Source organism: Heterodontus francisci, chromosome 10 (genome assembly GCF_036365525.1).
Source record: "Heterodontus francisci isolate sHetFra1 chromosome 10, sHetFra1.hap1, whole genome shotgun sequence".
Lineage (NCBI taxonomy): Eukaryota > Metazoa > Chordata > Chondrichthyes > Heterodontiformes > Heterodontidae > Heterodontus > Heterodontus francisci.
In genome coordinates this window covers 65,639,806-65,655,898 of record NC_090380.1, presented here as the reverse complement: position 1 = coordinate 65,655,898, position 16,093 = coordinate 65,639,806, and the positions used below count along the sequence as shown (strand labels likewise).

General features: G+C 41.4%; 1 protein-coding gene across 1 annotated transcript in view; it reads right to left on the bottom strand.

Annotated features, from left to right (window-relative positions):
* The window catches only part of usp9 (ubiquitin specific peptidase 9), a 330,949-nt gene that overhangs the window by 275,643 nt on the left and 39,213 nt on the right, over positions 1 to 16,093 (bottom strand). Inside the window, exon 2 of the mRNA XM_068040658.1 lies at positions 3,940 to 4,190. Within this exon, the coding sequence (XP_067896759.1) occupies positions 3,940 to 4,035 (96 nt within the window). The 5' untranslated portion in view covers positions 4,036 to 4,190. The remainder of the gene's footprint in view (positions 1 to 3,939; positions 4,191 to 16,093) is intronic.

Here is a 16,093-nt window from a genome sequence, read left to right as displayed (position 1 = left end):
CATCATTCTCTTTTTTAAAAACTGGTTTACCAGTGATTTTTTGAGAGGGAATGGGGGAGTTAGGTTAAAATAATAAGGTCTTTAGACAGGTTTATCTTAATAGTGTTTAAGATTTAGTTTTAATAAATAGTTAATTTGTTTTTGTCTCTAGATACCTGGTTTGCTCCGTTTTTATTCTAGGTGTTACTAGAATGTTAATTTGGCTGTTTTCTGGTTGGGTGGGAAAACCTTAATAATATGCAGCGACCTGTGGAGTGATGGGACTGAATTGACAGTGCATTGCTCCTGCCTTGGTCGTAACAATATCCAGGAGTATTTAGAATCCAGTCTCACCCTTTTTTGAACCAGGTCTTTGTTATTGCCATGACATCATATTTCCACATGGCTATCTGCGCCTGCAGCTCACCAACCTTACTTACCACACTTCTTCTTTGGCCTCCTTATCTCGAGAGACAATGGGTAAGCGCCTGGAGGTGGTCAGTGGTGTGTGGAGCAGCGCCTGGAGTGGCTATAAAGGCCAATTCTAGAGTGGCAGGCTCTTCCACAGGTGCTGCAGAAAAATTTGTTTGTCGGGGCTGTTACACAGTTGGCTCTCCCCTTGCGCTTCTGTCTTTTTTCCTGCCAACTGCTACGTCTCTTCGACTCGCCACACTCCACCCATTCATATACAGGGACAGTAAACCTACTTACCCCTACATCACCTTGTGTTGTTAATATTGCATTTTGGGTGTCCAACATTCCACTTTGGTCCCTTAACATTCACCAGAGCTCCTTGCTTCCGTTGGCATGTTCTTATGCCACTTTGAAGCACTTTGACATTTTTTTCTATGTTAAAGGAGTTACATAAATGCAGCATGAAAGCAAAATACTGTGGATGCTGGAAATCTGAAATAAAAACAGGAAGTTGCTGGAAATACTCAGGTCTAGCAGCATCTGCGGAGACAAAAACAGAGTTAAAGTTTCAGGTCTGTGTTGGGAGTGTCCTGATGAAAGGTCACAGACTTGAAACGTTAACTCTGTTTCTCCCAGACCTGCTCAGTATTTCCAGCACTTTGTTTTCATTACATGATTGCGGGTTGTTCTTCACATCTTCCTTCTCTACAGTTAAAAACTGCTTCCCCTTCCTTCACAAACATATCCCCCCACATCCTCTCTCTTGACCCTCATAGCTTCTTGCATTTTAAGATGACCCTTTGCTCCACATAGCTACACCCGGTCACTGAATATCACTGTCTTGTCTCCTTGCTTGCCTACTATCTGTCTATGCCTGCAACATAACCTTGTGCCAAACCCAGGCATTCAAGACTCTCAGCACTATAATTTTGCCCTCTATTCTTCTCTCATATTAACCCCTCACCCCCATTAACAACTTGCTGCTGCTGAATCCTCAAAATACTCAGCCCCTCAAATATTATTTGGCATTAGAATTACTTCGAAGTTGCCACATGTCTAAAATAGCATTTGGCAAAGCAGAAGGGAGGCACAGTGGCGCAGTGGTTAGCACCGCAGCCTCACAGCTCCAGTGACCCAGGTTCAGTTCTGGGTACTGCCTGCGCAGAGTTTGCAAGTTCTCCCTGTGACCGCGTGGGTTTCTGCCGGGTGCTCCGGTTTCCTACCACAGCCAAAGACTTGCAGGTTGATAGGTAAATTGGCCATTGTGAATTGCCCCTGGGATAGGTAGGTGGTAGGAGAATTGAGGGAAGGTGGGAATGTGGGATTAATGTAGGATTAGTATAAATGGGTGGTTGATGGTTGGCACAGACTCGGTGGGCCAAAGGGCCTGTTTCAGTGCTGCATCTATGACTCTAAGGGAGAGGGGAAAAAGCTCCACAGCGACTTACTAGCCAAAGCCTGCAATTCTGACAGTTCAAGTCAACATGAAAATTGAATGTTGTCATAACAACTCAGAACACGAGAAGCTGACTAACAAGTGCGACCAGAAGTCAGGACAACAGGATCTAAGGTTGTGTAGAAAGGCAGCGCGTGCCCTACGATTTAATGTTTCCCACGGCTTATACACAGTGGCTTCAAGAGCAAGTCCAGTATTCATACCAAGGAGGTAAGATGACAATGTGATCAGAATCGTTAACAGTGCAGGAGACCATTGGGTCCATCGTGTCAGCACCGGCTCTCAAAGAGCAACTCCCTCAGATCAATTCCCCTGCCTTCTCTCCATAACCCTGCACATTGTTCCTTTTTATATAACTGTCTAATTCCCTTTGGAATGCTTCAATTGAACCTGCCTCCACCACGTTCTCAGGTAGCGTTCCCAGACCTTAACCACTCGCGGCGTGTGTTTTTCCTCATGTCACTTTTGCTTCTCTTACTAAATACTTGAAATCTGTGTCCTCTCGTTATCTACTCTGTCCAGTATGGTGCGAGATTAGGAAATGTCGATGCCCAAAGGATAATGGGAACCACATGTTTCGGGAGGCAGAGGGGAATAGAGAGACAAACAAAAAGGAGTAGAAACGGCAGATGGGGTGGGAGAAGATGGAGGGGTAGAAAGGAGGGGACACAGTAGGAGGAAGGAATGGAAGACATGAAGAACAGAAGAGAATGGAGCATTGTGTGGAACTGAGCCAAGACCCATTTCTTTACAGAAGGGGAAAAGGAGACACGTGGATCGGAATACCATCACCTCCAAGTTACAAAACAGCCTGATAATATATCGCCATTGCTGCATTGTCAGTCAAAATCCTGGAATTCACTACCTAACAGCACTGTGGGAAGAACCTAATCCACATTGACTGCAGCGGGTCAAGGCAACAGCTCACCACCACCTTTTCAAGGGCAATTAGGGATGGGCAATAAATGCTGACCATACCAGCAATGCCCACATCCCATGAACAAACAAAGGTTTAGCGAGGTGGATGGAGAGAACAACAGAGAAAGAGGAAACATCTAGAAGAGGGAGCATTGATGCATGGCAAAGGGTTAGGTGGCATCAGGTTAGTGTCAACTTCCCTCAGTGGAAGGGAGAAGCAAAAAGGGAGTGTTTTTTCTTCATGTGGTGAGACGTTTCAGCAGGTGGAGCCAAGTTGCTTGCAGTCAAGGGAAAATACATAATTTAGGATTCCAGCTGTATTCTCAAGATGAGCTTGTGCTTTCCCTTTGATTTCTGTCCTCCTGCCTCCATTCCTATTTCCCAATTTGATTTCAATCCAGCAGTGTTCCTACTTCCTCTGGTCCACTTTTTATGTCAAACACATTGAAGATAGATCCCTGGAATTTTTGGCCCCTTTGTCTCCTGATGTTTGCTCCCATCAAATATGCAAAAACTCTTGTTTGCCTCACAATTCAACTAACACAACTCAACATGAAAACAGAAAATGATGGTAACACTCAGCAGGTCAGGCAGCATCTGTGCAGAGGAAAGTAGGGCTAATATTTCAGCTCAAAGTCCTTTTAACAGAATCAGCATTGTGTTCCTATTTCAGATTTGTAGCATCTACAGTAGTTTATTTTTTGTTCAGTTCTTTACACTTGGCTACATTACATATCCTCACAATACTAGTGGAATAATACATTTTGTATTACACCATAAATCCTCCAGTTTGAACAAAACAGTGTGTTATCTGATTTACCATGAGCAACACCACATAAGATACACTAACTTAGATATATTACAAGACAACCAAAATTGCCAACAGACATTTGAAACGTAAATACAATCCAACCAAATTAAAGCAGCCAACAAGCCAAAAGGATACATTCTACAGGCACTTATATGCATCCCAATTCAGACAATAAAAGCAACTACAAAACTGGAAAGGTAAAATACATCAAAAGCCAACTTTTTTCCCCAACTGCCCTTTTCAGAAAATGGTTTTATTATAAAGACCATACATTTTTAGTTATGCACGTGGTTTAAAAAAAAGTTCTGCAGTCTACAGAAAAAAAAAGAAAAATCTGAAATACTCAAGGTGGAATGCTTACCTGATTCTGTGGGAGAGGAGGCTGGGATTGTCCATCAGGAGCCTGGCCCTGGTTGTCATTCCCTCCTACAGGAGAGCCACGGGTCGTGGCTGTCATACTCGACACAGGACAGATTTTTGCAATTTTGTCTGGCTATGTGGTTGTTGAAAGAGAAAAATAAACTGTCTCCTCAGTGAAAATGAGAAACCAATTTAGATCTGTACATATAAGCACCTCGAGCTCAGGTTGTTTTGCAGAGACCATTGCACAGCCTAAAAGAAATAAAAAAATTATACAATTCAGAATGCTCCAACACTGACAATTATACAAATCTTGAAACAAATCATGTCAAGCATCAATACTTTCATTAGAAGTACAAGCGTTATAAATTCTAAAATTGATTGTGAAAAGACTTTTGAACACCGAAAACTATACTGCATAAAATCCAAATGACAAAATCTAACTGCTGGACTTAAAATACACATAACCAATTGCCGGGATCTTTGCTGTTTACAACACATTTGTGTATTCACATGCAGAAGCCAGAAACCATCTGGTGCAAAGGCAGATACCATTACTATAGCCAAAATACTAACTATGGCAGTCCAAGAAAACTGCGAAAAGAGATACATCAATTAACTATACCAATGAGTAATTACGATTCAATGCCACTAGAAAAAAAATGTACCACTCTTCCCCAAAACAAATGTGGCAAGAGTCTACAATACTGCTGAAGTTCCGGCAGAAGATACTAATACTCAAGCGGTTTGGAGGTATCAAAGTGCAAACATGTGGATAGTACTAAGGCACACATACCATAACGCCAATTAGGTGTCAAATCAGCCAAGGCCAGCAGGAACAACAATACTGGCACTGTAATTTCCAGTGACTCAGATGGGGAAGAAAAGCAGGTTACCTAATCTTGGTTAATCTCCAGTGATCCCTGCTGGAAGTGTATTAGGCGAGAACAGTAATAGGCTTGGCTGCCACACTCCTCTGCCCTCACCTCAGAGTCAAGGCTCATACATTAAGAATGGTAGCTTGAGCAAGGTTATTGAGGGTTGCCAGCATCCAAAGAAATAAATCATCTATCATGAGGGAAGTGGAGGCGGCAAAATTGGGAGGGGGAAAATTATTGAAAGCCTCTCCTCAAAATAAGGAGACATTCCAGCATTCCCATAATTCACTGTCAAGGGTTCCTATTTCAACCCTTCAACATTTCCACCACCAGCTATACCCAGTGCCACTCCAAACAGCTTAAATGGAAGTGCAATATATCTTATTCATACTTTAACTTCAATGTTGCAAGATCATGCTTGACATTTCCATGAACTTCAGCAAAGACGTTGTAACCCAGTATATTTAAATAGAGCCAAGAGTTACATTTCCAGAATGACCATACGAATTAGGAGAAGTAAGCCATTCAGCCCCTCGAGCCTCCTCCGCCATTCAATAAGATCAGGGCTGATCTGTTTGTGTCTTGAATTCCACACTCCCATCTACCCCGATTACCTTTGATTCCCTTGCCTAACAAGAATCTATCTACCTCCGCCTTAAAAATATTCAATGACCGCACCTCCACCACCTTCTGAGGCAGTGTTCCAAAGTTGCACAACCCTCTGAGAAAAGATTTTTCCTCATCTGTGTCCTAAAAGGGCAACCCCTAATTTTACAACAGTGCCTCCGAGTTCTGGGCTCACCCACAAGAGGAAACATCCTTTCCACATCCACCTGGTCAACACCGTTCAGAATCTTAAAAACTTCAATCAAGTCCCCCCCTCTCTCTATTCTAAACTCCAGTGAATACAAGCCCAGGCTGTCCAATCTTTCCTCATAAGACAACGCGCTCATTCGAGGTATCAATCTAGCAAACCTTCTCTGTGCCGCCTCCAATGCATTTACATCCTTCCTTAAATAAGGAGACCAAACTGCACACAGTATTCGAGATGTGGTCTCACCAATGCCCTGTATAACAGAAGCATCACATCCTTACTTTTATTTTTAATTCCTCTCATAATAAAGGATAGCATTCCATTTGCCTTCTTTATTTACTTGCTATACCTGCATACTAACATTTTGCGACTCATGCACTGGAACACCGAAATCCCTCTGCACCTTGGAATTCTGCAATCCTTGTCCGTTTAAGTAATACTCTGCTTTTTTATTCTTCCTTCCAAAGTGAAAAACTTCACATTTTCCCACATTATACTCCACCTGCCAGATATTTGCCCACTCACTCAACCTATCTATAACCGCTCTGCAACCTCATGTCCTCTTCACAACATACTTCCCTACCTATCTTTGTGTCATCTGCAAATTTAGCTACCATGCCATCGCTCCCCTCATCTACTTCATTGATATAAAGTGTAAAATGTTGAGGCCCCAGCACATACTCCTGCGGGACTGTACTCGTTTCATTCTGCCAATCAGAAAAGGACCCATTTATGCATACTCTGTTTTCTGCCAGCCAGCCAATCTTCTAACCATGCTAATATGCTGCTCCCTACACCATGAGCTCCTAATTTGCGCAATAACTTTTTATGGGGTACCCTGTCAAATGCCTTCTGGAAATCCAAGTACAATACGTCAACGGGCTCCCCTTTATCCGCAGCACATGTTACTCCTTCAAAGAACTACAATAAATTGGTTAAACATGATTTCCCTTTCACAAAACCATGCTGACTATTCCCGATTTACCTTTAAATTTTTCTAAGCACCCAGCTACAACCTCCTTAATGATCGACTCTAACACCTTCCCCATGACCGAAGTCAAGCTAACTGGCCTATAGTTACCTGTTTTCTGCCTCCCCCCACCAACCCGCCACCCTCCCTGAATTGAAGGGTTATATTTTCTACTTTGCAGTCTGATGGAACCTTTCCAGAATCTAGCAAATTTTGAAAAATTAACACCAACGCATCTACAAACTCATTAGCCCCTCTTTTAAGACCCTAGGATGAAGCCAATCAGGACCCAGGGACTTGTCAGCCTGCAGCTTCATCAGTTTGCTTTGTAGATACATTGGACAGAAAAATCAAGCCTTTCTGCACATTGAACAATTTTTTTAAGCTTCAGTTTCATCCCACAATTTTCCCCACCAACATACAACCTTCCATATACAGTCCAGTGAACGATTAAGAACAAACTGGTTTTACTACAAGTTCATCTCTTGGTTTTCAAGACTCAAACTTGGTACCATAATGCTTGCTACAATACACTGGTTTATTTGGCAAGTCTGAACATTCACTGGCTCTAAGAAAACTTATTTTAAAGAAAGTTTCATCATTTCTATGTTACATAAAACTGATACAATCCCAAGATGCCCAGATAATTAAGGTTACCTATCTTTACAAGTTAATTATTTGCTGAGCTGTACCATTTAAAGAATTCACATTCTTTTTTTTTTTAAATTCTACTTAATTTCACATGGAATTCCAATAGCTGGGTACATTTGTTTGAATCAATGCTCCTGCATTTTAAATTACAGTAGCGCTGAGTAAATAGGGAATGGTAATTGATTCCATGTAATCGGCAAATGCTCTACAATGGATGTATCCCTTTTGAGGGGCAACAATGAGATAATCTCTCTTCATTAGTGTCTTAAGCAGAGGTGTCAGTTTGTACAGTGTTCATATTTATCTTGGATGAAAATCACACTGCAGCAAGGAGTTTAAGCAACAAAGAAAACGTTATACCTGAAAGGCTAAATTTTCCAAGTCTGATAGTTGACATGAATTTGCAACACCAATGTTTTTTGGTTGCAACTATATAAAATACCAACACAAATAGTTTTTTCAAATCATTTTGTTGTGGAAGCTATTTTCATGACAATTTGTAGAGTTATCAAGCGTAACCCAGTGAAGACGAGGATAGATCAAGGTATTTCTCCATTGCATAACACATATACAAAGTTCCTTTAAAAATAAAAATCAGCTCTCGTGTAATAAATTTATGTTACAAGATACCAATCTTTAAAAATATAAATACATTTATGAAAACTTAAATTATCACTAAAAACTGAAGAGATTTGCAAAAACATATACATTTGACCAGAACATTAGTGCACAGGTCACACTCAAACTATGTTAATCTACCTGCGAGGCTCTTCCTCACCTTGGAAATCCATGCCCAACTTTCAAAATCTATATATGAATCTAACCCTGCCAACATCAAAAGCAACATCAAACAAATTCACAAACATCCACAGTGACGGCAACCTACCAACCTCATCCTTCTCAACATCTCTCAACAAACCATACTCCTCCAATACCTCTCCCCAGTTTTCTAGCTCAGTGAACCTGCCTTTGAATCGGTAAGTGTGGAGCCAAACAATCATAACCAGACCATGTCCAACAATGGCTCATCTTCTCAGCCTGCATCAGTGCAATGTCTGGAGTCTCCCAAGGATCTATTCTTGGTCCTCTATGCGTCCCCTTTACGACATCATACAGAGACATGGGGTCATCTTCCACATGTCTACTGACAACACACCACCCCTACATGATTTTTTTGTCAGACTGCTTGTCTGCCATTCACTCCTGGATGAACTGCAATTTCTTCCAGTTAAACATAACGAAGATCAAAGCCATTGACATCCACCTCAAACTCTGCACATTCAACACTGATTCCACCCACCTCCCCTACCACTGTCAAGTTGAATCAGATCGTTTTTAACCTCGGCATCCTATTTGACCCCGAGATGAGCAACCAGCCCTATATCCTCTCCATCACATACATGACTTAATTCCACCTCTGCATATGCCTCAAACCATCTGCTGCAGAAACCCTCAACTATTCCTTTGTCAGAAATGTGTAATCCTATCATGATTAAATTTTGAAAGGATTTCTTGGTTTGTCTTGCTTAAATTGAGCAGTCTATGTGAAACCAAAGGGACACTTGGTGGATGATCAACAGAAAACTACAACTTAAATGTTAATATTGCAATGCAGTCCAGACTACAGTTTAGCACAGCAGGTATGAGTTTTCATTATTTTCTATCTTCCTCGGAAGGCTAAGTTACTGTAAATCTGTACTTTCACTCCTTCTGTTCACATCCGTTGACACCTTTATAAATCTGCCAGTTTATTGTTTAAACCACGATCTCATGAATTGATTACACAATTTTATGAAGTCAAGGTAGATTATGTAAACATATAACATAACCAGTAACCCAAAATTTGGTGAAAGGCTATCTTATCCACTCTTGATCTTGTTACCAACTATCAAGATATCAGGGAGATCAAGTCATAATCTGAGTAATAGGGACCAAGGTCTTGCTGCAACAGTACCTGAAAAGCTTACCCAGGGCACAAATAGAGTTAAAAAACAAATAAATTAGACAGTAATTACTTCACAATCATTAACACTTCAGTGTGAACATCATACAGACAAGGAAATAATCAGCATCCGCAGGGAGTCAGATATAATTAAAACCAAGATCCAGTCTATGAACTTCATGATGCATTAAAATATATAACCCTAAACTCTTTCAAGCAGTTATCAGATAAGGGTTCACACAATAACGATTAAACTAAATAAGTTTCCCTATCATTTAGGACATTACACAAGCCCAGGATCAGTTGACTGACAATACATTGACAATAAATTACTCCCAATCTATAAGAAGAATACGCAGGTTTTGTCTGTCTGGACCATTTGGTCAGTTGAAGCCTGGTGGTTTAGAATCTCTCCTTTATTCCAGGTGGCTTCCATCAAATGGATCAAAAATTGTTACATTCAGAACACTTGGTATCTTAGTGTTACAATAAAAAGTTACAATAAGGGGTGCGTCTGCTGGGTTTGTTTGGTGGGCAGTGCATGGGTTTAGTTATTAGTGCCATTTTCAAAAAGGCTAGAGATCAGCAGTGGAAATGAAATCTTTTTAGCAGGAGATGAATAACAAATTTGTACAATTTGTAAAAATGTTTTTCAGGGAAGTGTTTCCAAATGCGAGAAAAAAAACAGCGGAAGGTCAGCTCCCCATGGTACAATCAGGCCAAGTGACAACTCAATCTCTCTGGGATACTGTCAGGCAAGGTCCAGTCTCTCCCTTTCCAGAGAGATTGTGAAGCAAGCTGCTGACTCTCTCTGGGCTAAGGTCAGGCGAAGTACCACCCCTCTCTCTCTTTCTGGGGTACAGTCACGCAAGGTGCCCCGACCACCCAAAAATACCACTTAGGTTCATATTTTCTACACTGATTATGGAACCAGAGGTTCCCTCTATGCTAATGACAAGGGAGCCCAACAACAAAGCTACCCTGTCTGGAAGGATTGGGGTGGGTTGGGGGCGGCAGGGGGAGCACCTGGGGAACTAGATTGGTTGGCTTGCCATTAATAGCGGGTAAGCTTCACAAGGCCATAATACAGGACAAAATAAAAACTGAGAAAGACGTTGGTTATTAAGAACTGTCAGTATGGATTTGTAAAAGTCCAATCACACCTGACAAATTTCATAGAATTCTTTGAGGAAATAACTGCATACTTATGAAGTGCAATGGATGTTGCATCTATGGACTTGGAAAAGGCATTTGATAAGGTGCCATGTATGAAGCTTGCTCAAAATTAAGGCCCATTGTATTAAACAGGGCATGGATAATTGGATGGTTGAATAATGAACAATGGTATTAATGTGTTGAGTACATTTTTTTTTTAAATGGCCCAGATTTTGCTGTTAGTGGCAAGTGACAGCACTCATTGCTGACCTCGATGATAGCTGCCCACTAAGATCCAGCAATCTCTGTGGCATGGATTTCCCAACATTAATTTCATTCTGGTTCCAGCTACAGGGATCCCTGCCATCCAACAACAGTAATGTTATCGAGGAAACTAAGCAGACAATCACACTGAAGAACTAACCTGGAAGTAAAAAGCACCATTTATCTCTTGCTTTTTAAAATCATTTTACTAAAGATTAGGACATGCACATGGGATTAAGGTAGAAACTGAAATACTAAATTCAAATTTTAAAAAATCCATAGAACTATTATGGAAAAATTTGACAAATATAAAATGAGTTTTCAGCAGTAATTATGACACAGCACACTGTTCAAAACCCAGTAACACCTCATTCAACAGAATTTTTTCTGAGTTTTTACAGCGAGACTAATAGCATAAAAAGTGGAGGTTCATGTTAATTCAGGCGATTTCTAATATTTCTGTCTGATAGGACTTCAACAGCAGGGAATCAATGACAGAAACTTCTGGATTTCCACTTTTATCTGTGCACGTGCAGAAGCCAGAAGTTGCTGTCAGTGCCGGAGTAACAAAGGCAAATGCTGACAGTTTCACCATCATTAAAACCACAAAATCGGGGCCTTAAAATGGGTGTAGGCTTGTGGGAAGGAGGGAACAATATCAAAATCTGCAGATAACACAAAAATAGGGAGTATAATTAACTATGATAGTGATTTTCAATGTATCATTACAAGACCTAATTACAATGGGACAGCACCCAACATTGCACAGCAGCCCTTTACTCAACCCACAAATCCCAATCAATTCTATTCCAAATAAAAATGCTCCCAGGCCACAAAGATATGTGCAAGTGTCTATAATGTCCTAAAACACCAAAGCAATGAGGAATCAATATTGGTTCATACTGAACTGGAGATCAGAAAACAGTATACGACAATACTCCTCGATTGTTAAACTCCAAAATGAACACGCAGACAAGCACTCTCATATGGCATGGGCAAAAAATAACAGCACGCTCACATAATACAAAGTACATTATTCAGCATTTTACCCAACATGTAAAGAGGAATGACAGAAATGGAAACAGGATGAAGCCATGAGAGAGATTGCAGTAAAATACTTTTACCAATCATGACCCTGAGACTCCAAGAGTGCATTCACACATCATCAAGGCAATCAGAGAAGCATTACACTCCAATCCTAGATGCACAACCATTCAAATGAAACATAAATGTCCATGCAACACTTGGTAAACAAACTCCATGCTAAAATGATCGCACAATGAACTCATCCAAAACTCTGCCATCTGCATCCTTCCTCACACCAAGTCCCATTCACCATCACCTGCATTCACTGATCGACATGGTGTCCGGTCTGGCAACATCTCAATTTCAAAATTCTCATCCTTGTTTTCATATCCCTCCATGGCCTCTTCCTATCTCTGTAAACACAGAGATATGTGCACTTCTCCAATTTTGGTCTCTTGCTCATTCCAATTTTATGGCAATTGTGCCTTCAGCAGCCTCAGCCCAAAGCTTTGAAATTCTCTTCCTAAACCTCTCTCTCTTTCCTCCTATAAGAAACTTGTATAAACCTACCTCTTTCACATAGCTTTGCGTCATCTGTTCTAAAATCTCGTGGCGCTGTTAAATTGTTTCATAACATTTCTGTGAAGCGCCAAAGATATTCTACTAAACACTATATAAATGTAAGTTACTGAACATACATCAGTGCATACCTCCCTGCCCAATTCAGAGCCATTGATGCCAGCACCATCCCACTGAAAAGCCAGTCAGACCTGCAACAACTTCAAACTAAGATGTCAGCCAGAACACGCACATTTAGCACACTTAAGGCAATATCCCTAACCTACAAGTAGCCAGACATTGCATCACAATCGCCTCTTAACAATAACTTGGATGTACATGGCATCTTTAATGTAATAAAATTTCTCAACGTGCTTCATAGGAGCATTATAGAACAAAATTTGCCACCAAGCCACATGAGATAGTATTAGGACAGATGACTAAAAGATTGCTCAGAGGTAGGATTTAAGGAGCATCTTAACAGGAGAAAACAGAGACAAAGGGGCTTAGGGAAGGAATTCCAGAGCTTAGGGCCAAGTAAGATGAAGACAGTCAATGGTGGAGTGATTAAAATTAGAGATGTGCAAGAGGGCAGAATTGGAGGAGCACAGAAGAGATAAGGACTGTAGGGCTGTAAGAGGTAATAGAGACGGGGAGGGACTAGGCCATAGAGGAACTTGAGCACAAGGATGAGAATTTTAAATTTGAGGCATTGCTGGACGAGAGGTCAATGTAGGTCAGCATGCAGCAAGGCAAGAAGGGTCACTGACCTGAAACGTTAACTCTGCTTCTCTCTCCACAGATGCTGCCAGACCTGAGTATTTCCAGCATCCGCAATATTTTGTTTTTATTATATGGGCGAATGGGATTTGTTAAGAGTTCGGATATGAGCAGAGTTTTGGATGAGTTTCAGTTTGCGTAGGGTAGAAGATGGGAGGCTGGCCAGGAAAACATTAGACTAGTCAAGTCTCGAGGTAACAAAGGCATGGATGAAGGTTTCAGATCAGCTGAGGCACTGAGCAGACAAACCCTTGGCAACACACAAAACACTCACAGTAAACTCTCATCTTCCCCACTGAACAAACCTCACCCTCTGTCCGCCAGACAGAAATGGCTGAAAGGAGCACCAACTCCACCTGGCCCCACTCAGACACAATAGAGTCCAGCATCAATACTTCTCCCCTCACCCGATAGGCAGCTATCCAGGCCAGCACTAAGCTAACAACAGCGCCACCCCAATTTAACAACCACTAAAGAAAGCAGGCCCGTGCGCCTTCACACCTTTCTCATCGCTCAAAGTACAGAACCAACACCCTCCACCTCCCCACAACCTTGCACAGCCTCTATTTTTGCATTCGCGACACCCAAAGCTGAAAGAAGTCACACTCAGGGGCGCACTATAGTAATGAATCCCCAAAGGAATGGAATCACGCAAACCAGAGCATTAACTATTTGGCCTCCATCGTAAGCCAAATTAAGAAACTTGAAGACCTTGGGCAGATGTGAAGAAATTCTCCATACCTTCAACCCTGTATTCATTGAGTAGAGAAACCCTTCAACCAGACTGAGCAAGGTTCCTCAGAACACTGAGCAAAATGAATAGCACAATGCTGCCCCAGTAACCAAGCAGATCCATGAGCAGCTACACTACAGAAAATCAAGTGTTCTTTGACCAATCACCCCTACCCTCCAGGTTGAAATTACAGCAACACCCACTTCCAACACAAGGCCAGAGATCATTCCACTCATGCAGAAAAACCTCCAACAACCCCCTTCCACCAATTCAGCAGAAGTACAGCTATCTACCTCTGTCTGAGCAGTATTGTGCCAAATTCAGTTACCGATATCACCGCCTGTCACCTCAATTACTGATAACATTTCAGTTTTTTCATTATTCCATTGTACAAGACATAGTCCACATTCAAACATGCTCATTGCCAAATCTGAATGTCCATTGGTTTCTTCCTTTATGCACGGAATTGCAGAAGCCAATGTTCGCAGCCTCTGTCCAATGCATGAGTCAATATTACTGTTAGCAAGTTAAGAGGACATTTTGAGACTGCTGGAGCAGTGAAGACTGATGCAATCAGGACATTAGACATTTTCAACACAGAATATTTTAAAACTTGAAGTTTCTATATTACAGTAGGAATGTTTAATTGAATCTTCAAAGTTCAAAAGTCTCTGGGAATAGCTTTTATTTTATACAAGATCCAGGAATTATACATAAATGCTTCACCTTTTTAAAATGAAACAAAGGACATCAGTTTAACAACCAGATAAGATGGATACCATTTTCAACAAAATTGTGGATAACCATTATGTGGAACAGAGCCTGAGACTTAATACATAAAAGTGTGTCATTTACATTTGAACCATAGCTTAGAATTACAATCACCATATCATTCAAGTACAAATCCCAATTTCAAACTGACATTTGTACTGTACTAGTTGATCTTCTAGAGTTGGAGTGTCTAGTACATGTATAATTGTGTTTAGCTGTTAACCCAGCCTGTTTTCCTTATACTGGTCATATTCTTGCAATTGTAGCTATTTGCAAGCTGTTGATATCAGTTATAAATGCTCCTTAAGTTTCAAGTTCTAGGGTCAATGACTGGCTTTCTAAGATTGTTTTGTAACAAAATGTCAGACTCTGGTGTTATGAATAATGCACCACCAAAAACAAGGTATAAATAGATACTCACAAGTTTCCAGTGCTGCTGCTGATATTGAGGCTGAAGTTTTGAGAGAATGGGAGGCTATGCTAAGTTTAAGAGTTTACTGATTTAATACCAATGGGAGCCCTCTTGGGATCTAGCAGAAGCTGCAGAAAATGCCTGGAATCTAACAGTAACAGGCAGGGCAACTGCGAATGCAGCAATAATTTGAAGGGTGTACCAGGATATTTTGAAGCAGGATGCATGATTCTGGAAACATTGTAGAAGGGCTTCTGGAAACACAAGCAGGTCCTGGGATTGCTGATAGGAATGTGGGTGGTGGGGGGGGGGGGGGGGGGGGGGGGGGAGAAGAGGGGGTGCAGAGCCAAGGAGGGAGATCCCAGGATCTGCAAGCATTGGGGAGGTCATGAAATATGGGAGCTCTGCACTGGGCGTGTAACTTGGATGCATAATTGGTTCACCAATAGAACCCAGAGGGTAGTGGTACAGGGGCTTGTTTTGGGACGACTTGTCTACTATCTTCATAATTGTTTACTATCGTCAAAATTATCTGGAGCCAAGAGCGTCAAGTTATTTTATATAGCACCTTTAATGTAAGAAAATGTCCTAAGGCTTCACAGGAGCTTTAAAAAAATTGACACCAAGCTGCGCAAGATATTACAGCAGATGGCCAAAAGCTTGGTCAAAGAAGCAGGTTTTAAGCATCTTAAAAGGGGGGCGGGGGGGGGAAAAGAGAGAGATAGAGAGTCAGAGAGGCGTAAGGAGCGAATGCCAGAGCTTAGGGCACAGCCACCAATGGTGGAGCAATTAAAACAAAAATAGAGAAAAGTTTTTTAAAAAGGATGTTCAAGAGGCCACAATTAGATGAGCACAGATATCTCAGAGGGTTTTGGGGCTGGAGGAGACTACAGGTAGGGAGTGGCAATGCCATGGAGGGCTTTGAATACAAAGATGAGAATTTTCAAATCAAGGCGTTGCTTGATCAGGAGTTAATGTAGGTCAGCAAGCACAGGGGTGATAGGTGAACTGGGCTTGGTGCAAGTAAGGACAAAGGCAGCAGAGGTTTGGATGATCTCAAGTTTACGGGAGGTAGAAGGTGGGAGACCAACCAGAAGCACGCTGGAATAGTAAAGTCACTAGCACAATAATTAAATCTGCAGATAACATTGATGAAGATGATAAACTCAACAAATGAACAGGATAATCTCCAGGAAGATTT